Source organism: Homarus americanus, unplaced genomic scaffold (genome assembly GCF_018991925.1).
Source record: "Homarus americanus isolate GMGI-L3 unplaced genomic scaffold, GMGI_Hamer_2.0 scaffold33468, whole genome shotgun sequence".
In the NCBI taxonomy this organism is placed as follows: Eukaryota; Metazoa; Arthropoda; class Malacostraca; order Decapoda; family Nephropidae; genus Homarus; species Homarus americanus.
In genome coordinates, this window is record NW_024714177.1 from 2,564,891 (window position 1) to 2,582,390 (window position 17,500).

Sequence of the window (17,500 nt, forward strand, 5' to 3'; positions counted from 1 at the left end):
TCAGATGGTTGGTCCATTCTCTGTTATAACCTTTTTTTTGTCCAGTGTTAGTACAGGGGGAAACATGAGTACCCAAAGAAAACCTGCATTAATTGTAAGGGTCATAATGGATAACACACTTCTTGCATCTGGCCCAGGGATTGAACCTGGGACACAATTGTGAGAGGTGTATTTTTTTTTGGGGGGGGGGGATGGGGGGGGTGGCCTATTTACCCCCTTTCCCAGAACAGTTGCTGCATCTGCATAAAAAATAGTGCCACTACCTACCCATTGACATGATAACCTCTCCTACACTATGCTCATCATAACTACGGAGAATCATGGTACTAAAACATTTATTCCTAACCATCATTACCTATGACTTTCAGATGAGAATATAAATCTTCACCACTCACAGACAACCACTTACTCCTCTACTGCTCATACACACAAATAACCACTTACAGTTTTCTGCCACTCACATAAATTTATCAAATACTTTAAGAATGATCAATCTTAAATTCAGCGACATAAAATATGATTTACCAAATTTATATATATATACAAAAACACTTATTAGAACAAGCTCTTTAAACAAAAAATTATCTATTATGAACTTTAAACAAATACTTTCAATGTATCAACAAAAACATTTAATCTACCAGGTGTTCTTAACAGTAAACTTTCAATTTATCTACAAATATATTAAATTAAACAAAGTTCTTAAAATTCTTCTACAGATAACCTCCATTTCATGCAAAAGTTAACTTACGGAGAGAGACAGTGGCTGGAGGGTGGTTGGGATCTGGCATAACAAGTGAAGAGAAAGAGACGGGCAACAAGGAAACAGTTTCCCATGTGTTTGATCCATTGCGAGTCATCTTAACCAGCTGGTCATTAATTGGCATTACCAATACACCTCCTGGCTGTGGGCAGACCATGTGAAATACAATAGGAAAGAAGTGGTCTCTGAATTAGTACTAATTACAAAAACTATCTTCCAATTAGGACCAATAAAAAATAAATTGAGACCAGATAAGTCTTTCCAACCTAAAAAGACAATGTTTCAAAATGGACATAAAATTAGGAACTAGGAACACCATGTGCTTCAATGAAGACCTAGAAAACTAATCCTTACATTCTGAAAAAGTCTTAATTACAACTTACAAAAACAGTTTCAAGGAAGAAACAAATCTCCAATTTAATACTTAAGAGTCACTCTTCCAGTCAGGATTATGCAAAAGATCCACAAGTAACTTATGTACATCAATAACAAGTGGAGTCTGACTGAAAAATGTAGCCAAACTCATGATCAGGGTACACTACTGCAGAAAATTAAAGCATACTCTACTATGATGAAATAATCTTTAAATTATTTACTCTGTATATGAATGTACTGTGTATAAAATGTTTGTAAATGTATGACTACACACACTGACTTTTTACTTACTTTAATAAGAGCCTTCATATACTGCTCATGAGTCTCGGGACAGGAGGCTCCACAGTATACACGATCATACAGACGCATATCCGGAGGCAAACATAAACAATTCCCTGTAAAAGAATGAGGAGAAACCTTTTAAAATATAAATTTACATCAGAGCAAATCTTCTTGTATACAATGCATGTATTTAAGTACAGTACTGTAGAGGATAAGAGTGAGAAAGAGAAAGCATAGAGGCACCTGTGATCTTAATTCCTTCCAGTATGAACAGCTATAACTGTAAGTGATGCCTCCTAGACCAGTATGAGATAGAAAATGGATTTACAGTTTCTCTTTAATAATTATCATAACACTATATGCAAGAGTTACTGTATATGGAGAAAATGAAGCTAGCCTTCAGATACATTGGCTTCACAGTGTGCTTTTTTTCAGGAGGGGAATGAGGAGTCATTACCTGATCATTCACATGAAATTTAGTGATTGCAGTCTGTTAATTATCATAGAACCTGAGTTGGATATACAGCTTAACATGCCCATAATTTATGGAAACTGTGACATGATTCACTTTGCTGTAAAACTCAAAAGAAAGGTCACATAAAACTGATTTTCATTGAGCTTACTTAATATCAGATGTTCATCTCCAAAAGTCTAAAGATTTTAGGATGCTGCAATAGTATAGAACCAGAGTTAGAAAAAAAATAAAATAAAAAAAATAAAAAATTAAGAAAATCCATGTACAGGTATCCCACAAAATAAGTCACTGGACAGTTTTAAGAGTGGCCAACAAACCAATCAGTGACAAAGAGGATAAAATAAAAGTAAGAGAGGGGACTCAATATTGTTAGATGATCATGTCTAGAAAATTGAATGATTTCAACAGTTGCTGAAATTGAGATCCCAAAAGGCTCATACCTGTTGTAATGTGTGTGTGTGTGTGTGTGTGTGTGTGTAATTTGAAATTTTTTTGCTCAATAAACTTATCATATCTGTGGGTGGTCAACTCACACTGCAGTACATGAAGTGTCCTCAAAACTAAATGTATGACCAGAGTTATAGCTCTGCCGAGTTGACAGATTGAACCCAGACATAAGTGGAGGCTTCCAATTGATGTGTTTATGACTAGCTATTTATAAATGTCTGTACACAGGCCCCTTAAGTGTCCAGGGCCATGAGATTGTATTGTAGGGTAAATAAGCTGTTTTGAAAGTAGAGTTTTATAATTAGAACTGCATTTATGGACTCTAGTTCTTTAGACTCAAGGAAAACATCCCCAGCACCCAGAGATGTTCTGGGGAAGTAGGTTAGTGTGTGTCTATGCAAGATGTCGAATTTGGACACCTGGAAACTTTTCCCAGTAACTGGAAAAGATTCCGGGGACAACGAATTTTTTCTGGGTTTGAGAAAATCATCTAGTTGGCCGGAAATCTCTCATTCTCGGAAGTGCTCTGCACCAATTGTTAACGAGCGCCTCGGTTAACGAGTTACCTCCCATCAACCACACCAAAACCGTAGTCATGCACATCAATACCGCCACCACTCCAGTGCAAGCCCCAGCAGTCACAGTGGGTGCCCATCCTCTCCAGCTGGTGCAGTCTGCCAAACTCCTGGATGTAACTATAGACAACAAACTTGACTGGAAGGCCCATGTAAATAACACAGTCAAGGCAGCCTCGTACCGTCTCTACATGCTACGAAGACTTAGGTCACTTGGGACACCCACGCCAGAGCTGAGGACCATCTACAACGCCTTTATTCTCCCCAAACTAACGTATGCGTCACCAGCCTGGTCGTCTTCTCTCAACTCCACCCAACAACGTCAGCTAGAGAAGGTACAGAAAAGGGCCTGCAAAATCATGCTCGGCGCAGAATACTCCGGCTACACCAACGCTCTCTCCACCCTGGAAATGCCATCCCTCAGTGACCTCCACCACCAAGCACTGGAAAGGTTTGGCCGTGGACTACTGCACCACCCTCGCCATCGCCACCTCCTGCCGCCCCCCACCCAACTCGCGCAGTCCGCCACTACAACAAAATTCAGCCCATAAGAGCCCGCACCGATAGATATAAGAACAGCACCATCCCAGCTATTGTTAAAATAATAAACAACTCCTGATTTATGTACTGTACAGCCCTGTAAATGTATTCAATGCATATTATATCATTATTTCTAAATCAAATGTAAGTCTGTGTATTTTCAGCCACTGGCTGCAACTCTATTAATAAACCGTTTATTATTATTATTATTATTATTATTAAGATTCTTAAATTCGGTTAACGAGCAACCCCTCGGTTAACGAGTTTCTTACGAGCCGACCTCAACAAGTTTTGGCTTGCACTGGGCGGTCAACCAGCTGTAGTATTAGTCCGCCAATACATTAATCGGTTCTAGGGCTTAAATTCCTTACTATTTTAGTAAATATCAAGAAGTTTATACTATTCAATAATTTTAAAAGTTTAATATTCAATTTTTTAGTCATTTTAACAATTATTGAACATAATTGAAGGTAAAGTGACTACCGTAGTTTAATGCGCAGCATCCAGCCTCCTAACACAGCAAACAGGCGTTACTCTCTCTCTGTTTTCACTGGAAGTAACATTTTGCTTGAAACTCTCTGCAACTAAACGCTTTTTTTCTGTGTTTCCAAGCAAATTATTGGTCATTTTGAAATTTATTTTACATATTGACAATATATAGCGCAGTGCAGTGTTATTCTAAAGAAAATATTCTTTATTTACAACAAGTTTAACTTTAAAAAGCATGTGTTGACATTGTTTGAATCCAGCATGGGGCCTAAGAGATCAAGAAAAGTGATTTCAATCCAAACCAAGCAGGAAATCATAAAAAAACATGAACAAGGCATTAGAACAAATGCCCTATGCAAAGAATATGGCATGTCGACATCAACTGTGTCGACAATTCTTGCACAGAAAGACAAATTTAAAGAAGTGAAAGTGAGAGACAAATCTACAAGAGTGTTTAAAAGTAGATCCCTAATTGCAGAAACTGAGAGGTTACTTATCATCTGGATTAGGGAAAAACAGATGAAAGGTGATTCAGTTTCTACTGAATTCATTTGTGAAAGAGCCAGGGAGATTTACGAACATTTAAAGACAGATCAACCTGGTTCTTCAGGCACAGAATTTGAAGATTTTCGGGCCAGCAAAGGCTGGTTCGAAAAATTTAAGAAAAGAAGTGACATTTTCAGTGTTGTTAGGCATGGTGAAGCTGCTAGTGCTGATAAGGAAGGGGCAGCAAAGATTTTAGATGAATTTAAAAAACTGATGGAAGAAGAAAATTATCTTCCACAGCAAGTGTTCAATGTGGATGAAACTGGGCTGTTCTGGAAAAAGATGCCCAAAAGAACATTCATCACCAGAAATGAAGCCTCTTTACCTGGGCATAAACCCATGAAAGACCGTCTCACTCTATTGCTTGGTGCCAATGCTTCAGGGGATTTCCGACTGAAGCCTATGCTTGTCTACCGCTCTGAAAACCCCAGGGTGTTCAAGCAACAGAAAGTGGTAAGAACAAAGCTTGGAGTTTATTGGAAGTCCAATCGTAAGGCATGGGTGACAAGACAGCTCTTTAATGAATGGGCTGTTGATGTGTTTTGCCCTTCTGTCAAGAGCTACCTAACCACCAATAAACTCCCTTTAAAGGCTCTTCTCCTCATGGATAATGCTCCTGGTCATGACCCTGACCTTGCCTGAAATTTGGAGTATCAACTTGACTTTGTGAAAGTGTTGTTTTGCCTTCAAACACTACATCAATCATACAGCCAATGGACCAGAATGTGATCAGCAACTTCAAGAAGTTGTACATGAAGAAAATGTTTAGGAGGTGTCATCAGGCAACTTCCAATGATCCTGAACTAACACTGAAACATTTCTTTTACTCTTTTCACAATATGTACTGTATGTACGTAGTAGGATGGTGTATGCATGTAACTGAGTAAAAATAAATGAAGAAAGTTACGTATATCTTCCCAAAAATACGAGTTGAAAACAACCAAAACACCACAGCTTGGCCCAGGAGCCTGGTGGTTACAGTGGCAAATTTAACCTGGCTACACTGCCATCATTCATCACTATTAAGCACTCCTACATCAGTAAACACTAATAATAACTGTAAATCCAGTGAAATATGGCAGTGAGGGAAGAGAGATACAACTGCAAACGACGCTCTAACTAGTGGTCACTCGCTCCAAGGTTCCCGTTCCAGGCGTACAATCGAAATACGTATGAGAGAAATACATATCTTGTTGTCTAATTTTAAAATGATGATGGGCACAGTGATAAACAAATTATATAAACCATGCATTTACCTATGATGACACAATAAGAAACATTGTATCATTACTAGAGTTAATGAGATAATATTACCCCAAAACAATTGATAACTCTCGGGCACCTGTGACCCACGTGCTGACACCTTGGTCCCTTGAAATTTTGCAGACATGTCATTGGAGGAAAAACTATGTCCTACCATTTTTTTTTATTTTTGAATTATTTTTAGGAAAATAATTTTGTCTGGCTTAAGCGATATCTGCCTTAACAAGGTTTTACTGTACTGAGAATAATAATAATTTGAAAACTAAGTCAAACCAATAATTATTAAACTGTGACGGCTTTTTCATTTATGAAATGAGACTTTAAATGTAAAACATTACCATACGTTGATGTTAACAATAGCCATTACACCACCAGGAATAGGAGTACAGTACAGTACAATATCAACACTTTTACAATTATGCAGGCCAGCTAAAAATTAATGTGGTGATGAGTTTTTTGAAATATGACAAGCCAAAAAAGGTTAACATTTGTTAGCACCAGCCAAAACAACTATAACAGTAGGGTAAGGGGTGAGTTCATCTGCACTTTGTGCAGGAAAATTAACATAGATCTTTTGTCTAAAGTGATCTTTGGATACAATGAAACGATTTTCAGGATAGAATTTATGAGAAGCTTCTTATAGGTCTCCAAAAGTACATCATGTAAAAGGCTAGTTCAACGTGTAAAATTTCCCTAGACCTGTTTTATTTTGTCTCCAATAGAAAATCAGAGGTTGGAGACTTTAAGTAAACCACATGTTTAAATTTGTCAAATATTTCAGGAGAAAACCCACCTTGTACAAACTGAGGATCACAGAAAGTGAAAGCATCAATGGCTGGCGAAACTCTCTTAAATTCTTCTAACCTCTCAAGTCCATACTTAACGACATCTGCGTGAAGCTCCACTCCATGATTGATGCCGTACGGACCTTGAAAAGATATAACAAATTACAAATCTACATTTATGCATCAAATGGAATGCAACCATATTAGTATCACTTGAAAATTAGGCACCCCAGTTTAGTTCACCTGAAGATTAACCACATTAATGCTACCTGGGGGTTAGGTTAGCATTAGGGGGGTTAATCTTCAGGCAAAATAAGCTGGGGTGCCTAATCTTCAGGGGATCCCCAAATTATTACCTACATGTCTTTACTGTATACTTACATAACCTTCCTGATATTTCATGGTTTCAAAATACAACATTAAAACTTATAATTTTCTTCAAGATGACTTCTTCATCATCTTGTGTTGTTTCTTACCTCTGTTTCCATTCATTTTTGTGTTTCTTGTTTCTAATCCTCAGTTCCTACAATCTCTGTTGTTCCTACTTGTTCTATAATTAATTTTCCTCTCATTTCCTAATTATTCTACTATTTCCTATTGATTTTATCATTTCCAATTTTTACTTTTCTTTCCATCTTCTCAATATTTTTCATGCATTACAATCAATGAAAAATTCATTTCATCAATAACCCCCATACTGGAAACAGAAACACAATGATACATCAAATGCACACAGCAGAAAAGTCAGATCATTCATTGTATTACCTCTGAACCCAGTGAACTTGTACTCACCTATAATGAGGCCTGCCATAGTGGAGAGGTAACCCGTGCCAGAGCCCAGGTTGAGAAATGAATGCCCTGGGGCTAGCTGTAGGCCTTCCATTACCTATTAAGGAAAACCAGCTACTATAAGTATCATCAACCAGAAGAGCATAAAGATAAACTAAGAAACAAGAACTACCATATACAGTATACACTTTAATTTATTTATTTTTTCATTGACCCATATTTGTCTTATTACAGAGATCTTTGTTGTGATTAAAAATTTTTTTTTACATTTTCATTCACTTATAGCCATTCGGCAAATGTTTTTTTACATACAGTAAAACCTCGATTAACTGACCCTCGATTAACCGACTTTCGGATTAACCGTCAATCCCGGACCCCTAAAATATATATATATATATATATATATATATATATATATATATATATATGTATGTATGTATGTATGTATGTATGTATGTATGTATGTATGTATGTATGTATGTATGTATGTATGTATGTATGTATGTATGTATGTGTATGTATGTATGTATGTATGTATGTATGTATGTATGTATGTATGTATGTATGTATGTATGTATGTATATGTGTATGTATGTATGTATGTATATATATATATATATATATATATATATATATATATATATATATATATATATATATATATATATATATATATATATATATATATATATATATATATATATATATATATATATAGGTAAAGGAAATTACTGTCTCTAGAACAAATGGCTCCCTGTCCTGGTTACGAAAATGCCAGCAACTTTAAAACTACCCTTAGACATTCTTGAGTACATCCAGGGTGTCATTCGCTAATAATACAGGACCACGAAATAAAAATCTGCGAATTATCCAGACGTACTGTACTTGTTTATCATTTTATTATTATTCCTGCATTTTTCTTTATACAAATGTGAAACAAATGGTAATCAGGAGTAAAGATTGATGGATGGGGATCAAATACTGTACCCTTAATGGGTGAGAGTTAAGCTAGGATAGGGATCATAGGTGAAGATTGGGAGCAGGAAGATAATGAACGTATAGTAATAAATCTGAATAAAAATACTGTATATAAGCGACTGGTAATCAAAAATTTTATAGAATGTCCTAAAGAATACTGTTAAAGGTAACATTGCCTCAGCAAAATGTTTTGAAACAAAAAAAAATAAAAAATTACCTTTGCATATATGCAGGGGGCTGATAAATGTAAATTCCCCTTTTTCCATGCGTTGTCTCGATACGCTTGCTCACGATTTTCTGCTGTAAAGTAGTTCCCGCGATCCACTGCTCTGAACACACGTTCAAGCAGTGGAGTAGTGATGTAGTTGGCAGCTTTAAGGTTATCAACAAGGTCATCATTGTCCACTCCAGCACTCACAGCTCCCCCCATCTTTGGTTCTCACAATAAGGAAACTTCAAGTGCAACCTTGTCTTTCCTGACGTCAGTCAACACTTCCTTGCTACAACATTCTCTGCCAAAAGATCCAAGACACTTGCAGCTAACGAGAACTTTACTGAAAAAAAAGATGAGAAAGCTGACATTATTCTAAAAAATAAAGACAAAGATAACACAAATAATTACACGTCCCCCCTTTCAGGTTGGGGCCAAGTACAGGCAGATCCTAATTTATGACTGGGTTTCGTTCTTGAAAAGGCTCTCATAAATTGAATCTCATTGTGGGAAAACGATGACACTGAAAGTTTTTTTGTAGACTTCATAGCATTACTAGTACTAGAGAATAATGAAATAGGTATGTTAGTGAAATAAATAAACATACTGGTTGAGAAAAAATGCATTACCTGTACAATATTTCATCTATTTTCATTGGTACATTTTTTTTTTAATTTGGGGATTTTCCTCATAAATCAAAGATTGGCACTTTTTTTTTTTAATAAACCACATTTGTTTGGGGAAATATTTACAAGTTGACAATCCTTTATCCGAAATCCTTGGGGCCAGAAGCATTTCGGATTTCGGAATTTTTCGGTTTTCAGAATGGTTATTTTTTTTTAAAGCCCACCTGGGCATAGATCACTGACCCACATCGGGGCCTGGGATTGGGGGGGGGGGGGCCGAAAATATTATTATTATTATTATTATTATTATTATTATAATAATAATAATAATAATAATAATAATAATAATAATAATAATGTACAGGTAATAATAATTCATAGGTCTAAGTCGCAGCTCTCACTTTTGATCTTTTTTTTCATTCTTGTATTTCTTTGTTATTATTTTATTACATTATTATTGTTATTAATTTTATTATTATATTTTATTATTACTATTATTATTATTGTTATCATTATTATTTTATTTTGGTGTACAGTACAGTATTTTAATTAAAATTTTTATTTACTATGAATAATTATTATTATTATAATTATTATTACTATTACATTTTCGCCCATCAGGCCCCGATGTGAGTCAGTGATTTATGCCTGGGTGGGCTAATCCTTGTGTATATAAAAAAAAAAAAATAAAATAAAAACTTTCGGTTTTTAGAGCTTTTCGGTTTTCGGAATTTCGGATAAAGGGTTGGCAACCTGTACCTGTAAATTTCATTATCTGGTTTTTACCGACTTCCTGTTACATCTTTTTTTAATGTCAGTGTTTCAACACCTTCCTACACAAAAAAAAACACTATACAAATCAAACATAGGGTCGAAACCAAGCCTCGGCTTTGAAGTTGATGCCACTGGAGTCACAAAGCTGAAGCCAAACTCAGCCATTTAACCAGTCAAGAAGCCAAAGATTAAGCCAAGGCATTTTAAGGCAAAACAAAACCTTAACACCATTATTTACATTTTGTTTGAAAAATGGCAAAAATATCAGCCTGCTTCCTATATGACAAGTTGCTAATGAATCCCCCAGTTGCTTTCTCCAGTAGGCTAAATTATACCAAGCCTAACTCCAGACTTAAAAATATGCTATTGCCTACTTAAATACATTACTATTACAGTACTACTTTTAATTAATTAAAAAAAAAATATTGTAAATATAAAAGCTGGATTTATAACTATTGTACAAATGAAGATAACACGAGATGATTAGTGTCCGTACGGCACACACCCGGAGCTAAGCAGTAATCAATTCTGAATTTTTACAAGTGTTACTATCTATTAATGTCATACCTGCAACATTTATCTTTAAATCTATAAATATTTGATACAAATGAAGATTTACACCAAACTTTCTTTTCACATTTGTGTCTGTTAGCATCACTGGCGGCATTGTAGCCAAGTTCGATCCATCACTGTAACCACCACGCTACCAGGCCTAGCTGTGAGCTGTTATAGTTATTTTTCAACTCTTAATTTTGCGTTTGGGTAGGTATACATAACTTCTTTTTTTTTTGCGTTTGGGTAGATATACATAACTTCTTTTTTTTTGCGTTTGGGTAGATATACATAACTTCTCTTTTTTTTTTACTCAGTTACATGCACACACAATCCTAAATACAGAACGTGAAAAAAAAAAATAATTATCATAAGGTAAAAAAAAAATGAAATAAACATATGCAGTAATACCCCGCTTTACGCAGTTCTCGTTTACGTGTTTCTACATTTACGCGGTACCCCGCCAGAACCGGAATTCCCACTTTACGCGGTGCATCTACTCATATACGAGGGTGAAGTATAGTTTTTTTATTTAGCTCATAAAATTCATACAAATTACCCGGCCAGAATATAATTTACATTGCTGGAATTCTTACAATATGATGATCATTTTGAATATAAACATCATGGATTTTGCATTAGACATACAAATTTTAGATCTACTGTAAGAATTGTTTACACAGAGCAAATATGTTATCTCTTGTGCAAAATATATGACGTGTATATCAAAAATATTCCTGGTCTTGCAAGGAATCCAGCAATGTCAATTATATTATCCTAACTTTAGTCTGAGGTATTATTTATTACTTTATCTTAAAATCTAGTGTTTTCACCCAAACATTTCTCAGAGAGGGAGGAGCCAGCGAGCGTGGGAAGGGGGGGGGGGATTGAGTCCATTATTTGAATGGACATTAACCTGGCGACTGTATTTCTCTTAAATATTAATTGTGTGAGCATACCATCATAAAATTAAGATGTTATTTTTACTACAACATAGGTATTGTGTCGGAAAAAGTGGAGTTTGGGAGTCTGCCCAGTCCCTATTTCAATTAATCCCATATGTTCTGTTATTCCACTTACGCGTTTCTCGTTTTACGCGGACCTCCGCGGGTTCAATTGCCCGCGTAAATCGGGGTATTACTGGTTGTATACCAGCCAGAGTTATCAGGGAGAGGGTGGAGATATGTTATGGTTATTTTTATTTAACTCGTAATTTCAAGTAGATGGAAATATATTTTTTTTTACTCAGTTATTTGCACACCCAATCCTACATATATAATATGCAAATAAAAAAAAAGCAAGAGAAACAATTATCATAAGGTCAAACACATCCATCCTTGACCACCAAAGGGTCAAGACGTGCCTGGCGCTGCTCTGGCAGCAGCCAGGTCAACTGTTATGTTGGCCCATACCAACTCCCTCCCCTGAACCCCTCCTCCCCACCAGAATATCAACAAGTTCTCGCCAGAAATTACTATTTCATTTAGGAAAGGAATGGAACCAGTGTTGAATAGTGGTGGACAGTGCTTAAGTCAGTGAAAAACAACTCAATAGTAACAGCTAAGTCATACCCAAGCTAACCTTCACAAAGTGAGGTCCCAGGTACCCGGTGATAACTGCCAGTGAGACTCAACAACACCAGCTATGTATTAATCCATCCACGATAGGGAGGCCTAGGACCACACTCACTTGAGTGGGGTCCTGTGACACCAGACCACGTAGTGTCCCCATGATGCTACGACACCACGTAGTGAATGAGTTGCTACAGTATCATGTAAGGCCCCCCATAACACCATCTGTGAGGGAATTACTCCACCACATCAGGCCCCTCATAACACCCTCTGTGAGGGAATTACTACACCACATCAGGTCCCTCATAACACCACCTGTGAGGGAATTACTCCACCACATCAGGTCCTCATAACACCATCTGTGAGGGAATTACTACACCACATCAGGCCCCTCATAACACCATCTGTGAGGGAATTACTACACCATGTCAGGCCCCTCATAACACCATCTGTGAGAGAATTACTCCACCACAACAGGTCCCTCATAACACCATCTGTGAGGGAATTACTACACCACGTCAGGCCCCTCATAACACCATCTGTGAGGGAATTACTACACCACGTCAGGCCCCTCATAACACCATATGTGAGGAAATTACTCCACCACGTCAGGTCCCTCATAACACCATCTGTGAGGGAATTACTACACCACGTCAGGCCCCTCATAACACCATCTGTGAGGGAATTACTACACCACGTCAGGCCCCTCATAACACCATCTGTGAGGGAGTTACTACACTACGTGTCTGCTGTTCAACACCACAACGCACAAGATCTACATGACCTCCACTGTAAACATTAATCTATAAGTTCACTGTATGTTCCTTTACCTTCCTCTAATGAAGGCTTTTGTTAAACCACCAATGTCAATGTATGTAATAAGCCATTTATGTTCAATGTACATTTTCAGCCTTCGGGAATAAACATTTCTTTGCGTATGAGTTAGCTGGCACAGCGGGAGGAGGGCGGGGTGTGAGTGTGTATGTTGGGGGGAGGGCCTTGCTAAGGAGTTGGCGGAGGTAGAATCCCCACTGGTCTGCACTGCTACGAAACAGGGAGTGGCAAATAACAATTGGGTTAAAACTTTCATAAGATTTTTCTTGAATGGTTTTAGCTGCATATCTTTCATCTCAATTCTAGATAACATAAGAAAGTAGGTATTGTATTGTAGTATGGTTTATGAATGCTGAAAAAAGAGGTACAGGGAGTTGTGAGTTTGCTTCAGCCTTTTGACTTACCGTGTAGGTCGTTACTTTACTTCTGTGATAATATGCCTGACGTTTTTAAAATTGTTTACTTGGTTTTCAGTATTTTATATTAATTTTCTATTTGTAATACTTGGAGTAACACAAGACTCATCACTAAAGCCACATCCCCCTACCACCCCAGAACTAGCTGTAATATATGTTACAGTATTGTTATTTTTCAACTCCTAATTTTGGGTAAAGACAGTAATTCTCTTCATTTTCTTTTTCTATGTTACATGCACACTCAACCTTATATATGGAATGTACCAAAAAAATAATACAGTAATACCCCGCTTAACGCGGTTTCGCTTAGCGCGTTTTACCGTATACGCGGTGCCTCGCCAGAGCCGAACTTTCACTTAACGCGGGGTTTTTCCACGTATACGCGGCGAGTGTCCGGCTCGAGACACTATTTTTAGATTCGCCCCACCCGCCTGCTCCCGCCTCCTCCCTCCGCTTGGGCAAGCCGCGATGTAAGGTTGCGCAGTGCATGTCTCTGTTGCGTTATCACTGACGTCATATGCCGTATCGGACTGTGATTGGCCATGCATCCCTAACCCCCCTCTGCTGCTAGCTGTAATTGGCTTAAAGTATTATGACGTGTCCACCCGGGGGAGGGAGGGAGGGAGGAAAGACGACGCTTGACCTAGCCGCGGCAGTTTCATCTCTCCAGGCCACTCCGTGTATACGTGAACCCATTGTTCTGTGAAATGGCTTCCGCCGGACCACCACCGCCACCAGAGAGAGACCTTTCCTTACCTGGACCCAGCCACCCTAAGCCCAAGAAGACACACCGTGGTCTAAGCTACGAAGTGAAGTACCAGATCATTCAAGATTTGGAGAAAGGAACACGGCAAGTTGATCTCGCGCGCCAGCATGGCATCAACGAATCTACGATTCGCACTATCAAGAAGGATGCAGCCAAGATCAAAGAGCACATGAAAATCACAAAGTCGGCAGGTGCTTTAACGATCAGGTATTGTCAGAACAGGGTGCTGGCAAAAGTGGAAAATTTGCTGGTGAGTTATTTGATTCGTCAGGCGCGACGCAACATGGCGGTGGACACGCGCTCAGTGCAGGAGTACGCACGTGAGCTATACACAGCAGTGTCACGCAAGCTGGGAATTGCAGAGCCCAAACCCTTCAATGCTTCCTCTGGTTGGCTGCATAGGTTTAAGAAGAGGAACAAGATCACCAACATCAACATTGGTGGTGAGGAAGCAAGTGCTGACCGTGTGGCGGCTAGAGATTTTCCTCCGTTCTTACGTGAGATTATGGAGGAAGGACAGTACACCGACGACCAGGTGTTTAACATGGACGAATCTGGTCTTTTCTGGAAAAAGCTACCGTCCAAGACCTTCGTTGTAAAGAATGCCAGCAAGATTCGGGGCCGGAAGATGCAGAAGGAATGCATCACCGTCCTGTTTACCACCAATGCATCCGGTACCTGTAAACCAAAGTTATCGGTGATTCACACAGCCCGCAAGCCGCACGCCTACAAGAATATGGACATGAACAAGCTTAATGTCCACTGGCTAACCGCACGTAAGGCGTGGATGTCCTCTTCTCTGTCCCTCTTCTGGTTTGACGACTGTTTTGTTCCTGACGTGCAGAAATTATGCAAGCAACAGAATGTTCCATTCAGCATTTTGTTGCTCCTTGACAACGCACCTGGACACTCGCCCCTACTTATGGATCGTCACCCCAACGTAAAAGTGGTCTTCCTTCCTCCCAACACTACGTCATTAATCCAGCCCATGGACCAGGAGTTGATCTGCAATGTGAAAGCTGCGTACTCTGCAAAGAAGTTCAAGCTCCTGAACGACTCTACCAACACCAAGGATGAGTTGCGTAAGCTGGGTGACACCGACAGCGAGAGTAAAAGCGACGAGGACAAGGAACAAGAGGTGGCGACTCAAGAAGTTCTCGTCAAACAATTTTGGAAGAAGTTTAACGTCAAACAAGCTGTAAACTTCTTGGTGGAGTCATGGGATCAGCTGCCTATTGCTACAATTCGTCACGCATGGAGACATGTGTTGCATGGCATACCAGGTGAGAGAAGGAGTGAACCTGTGACTGGTGAGGTTCAGACTGTTGCAGTAGCAGTGGACCTTGCCAGAGAAGCTGCGCTCAATATTACAGCTGAAGGCTTCTCCGAGACCACCAACGAAGACATCCTGGAGGTGATCAGAGATCCTGAAGTGACTGCCGACGAGATGTTGGAAGAAGATCACGTCAGTGAAGAGGAGGAAGAAGGTGCGTCATTCTCCGAAGAACACAGTTTAAGTCATAGTGATATTAAGGGTGCCATGGAGTGTGCAGAGAAAATGAAGTCCTTCCTTTCCCGCAACAATGACGATGACCGCTAAGAAGTCTTCCATACCCGGCTGGTGCAGGCTATGGAGCCGTACATCACGGTGAATCAAGACAACATAAACACCAGCCGTCAAAAAAGCATAACCGAGTTCTTCGCCCGCAACCCACCACAGCCAGCCCAAGCCAGTGATAGTGACAGAGGTAGAGACAGTGAAGATGACTTTGAGGGATTTGTCAGGGAGGCCATAACAAGTGTGGGTGACAGTGATGATGACTCACCTGAGGGCCAGTAGCCTGCCCTCTGCCTCGGAACCAGCCTCCATCCCCGTACGCCGACCCATCTCTTCTACTAACGTAAGTGTTCAACATAACTTTTAGTTTTCCTAACTTAACCTTTATTTTTCCTAACCTAACCTCTTCTATATTACTTGTTTTTTCATACCATCATAAAGTTAAGATAAAATTTCTACTACAACATAGTTATGTGTCGTCAAAAAGTGGAGTTTGGGGGTCGGGCCAGTTTCTATTGGAATTAATCCCATATGTTATGTTGTTCACTTAGCGCGGTTTTCACTTAACACGGTACCCTGTGGGTTTTATTGACTGCATTAAGTGGGGTACTACTGTATAAATAATTGTCATTAGGTTAAAAACATAAAAAGGAATAAACTTTCTTTGTGTGTTAAGATAAGAAGGGAGTGATGGATCTCAGCTGTTCTGAGCTGTCTACCACGTGTAGTGTCGAGATTAATAAATATTGTGGTCCAGCAGCCAAAGCATAACGTGTTGTCTAATGGTAGACCCTGTTGCCATATGGCATTACAAAAATGGTGACCAAGTCCCAGGTTGCTGATCTGACTTTCTGCCTCATTTATTAAACACAGTTGCAGGGTCTCAATTGTTTCTCTTACTTTGATAACACAACATACATATATCATTTCTCACTCTTGATTTCCTTAATTAATTTTTTCCATTCCTACATTTATTTTATCCCCCGCCCCCCACAAGGCCCCAATGTGGGTTGGTGACCTGTGCCTGGGTGGGCTAACCCCCGCAAAAAAAAAAATTTTTTTTTAACTTATTTATTGGTATTATTAACTGGAATACTTTTTTTTTTTGGCTAAATAGGTAAATACACAAAAAAGTTTTTCCCAAATATTCCCTGTTGAAATGGGGGGGGGTCTTATATGCCATAAAATATGGTATACCACAAAAAGATAAAATTACTTCCTGAAAAAATCTAACTAATGATAAATACTATTTTACTTTAAAAATATACCACAATATCCAAATACCATACAACATGACAGTCATTGTGGATCAAATTAGGTTGGTTTATTAGATTAAAATTTATACCTGTGCTGCACCAGGATTATGTCATAGATAAGCTGACAACCAAAAGTAGGAACAGTAGGATGTAGACCCTCACAAATTTCCAAGCTTTATCTGAAATCTGTTAATAGTTTCTAAAAAAGGACTGAAACTTGACAATGACTAAACAGGCATAACACCCAACCCTGCCCAAAGCTTTTGAGGACTCAAAGGTACAGGCTAAAGAAATTGAAGAGCAGGAATAGCCAATCAAGTAGTTGTAGGAGTAGTATATGGTGATAAACAATGACAACACACAAAGTGACAAAAATAATTTTAACAAATGCTGTTAAGACACACTCTCACACCCTAAATGTACACACTGAACACACTCACACAATGCATACACCTAACACACTCGCACACTTCATACACTCGGGCTTTTTGCATACACTTAAACATATTCACACACTTTGGATTTCATGTCTCATAATACAAACAAAACAAAGGGCTTGGAAGCACTTTCTCTAAATATGACATCAACTGTCAAATTGCCAGTCTAGCAGGTGGTGCTTGGCAGCTCAA

At 38.6% G+C, this 17,500-nt stretch overlaps 1 protein-coding gene across 1 annotated transcript in view; it reads right to left on the minus strand.

Moving 5' to 3' along the window:
• LOC121876778 (protein-L-isoaspartate O-methyltransferase domain-containing protein 1-like) overlaps positions 1-17,500 on the minus strand; it is a 36,270-nt gene that overhangs the window by 10,788 nt on the left and 7,982 nt on the right. The window contains exons 2-6 of the mRNA XM_042382170.1: positions 8,525-8,861; positions 7,333-7,426; positions 6,549-6,683; positions 1,430-1,533; positions 752-905 (exon numbers count right to left, since the gene is read on the minus strand). Of these exons, the coding sequence (XP_042238104.1) occupies positions 752-905; positions 1,430-1,533; positions 6,549-6,683; positions 7,333-7,426; positions 8,525-8,737 (700 nt within the window). The 5' untranslated portion in view covers positions 8,738-8,861. The remainder of the gene's footprint in view (positions 1-751; positions 906-1,429; positions 1,534-6,548; positions 6,684-7,332; positions 7,427-8,524; positions 8,862-17,500) is intronic.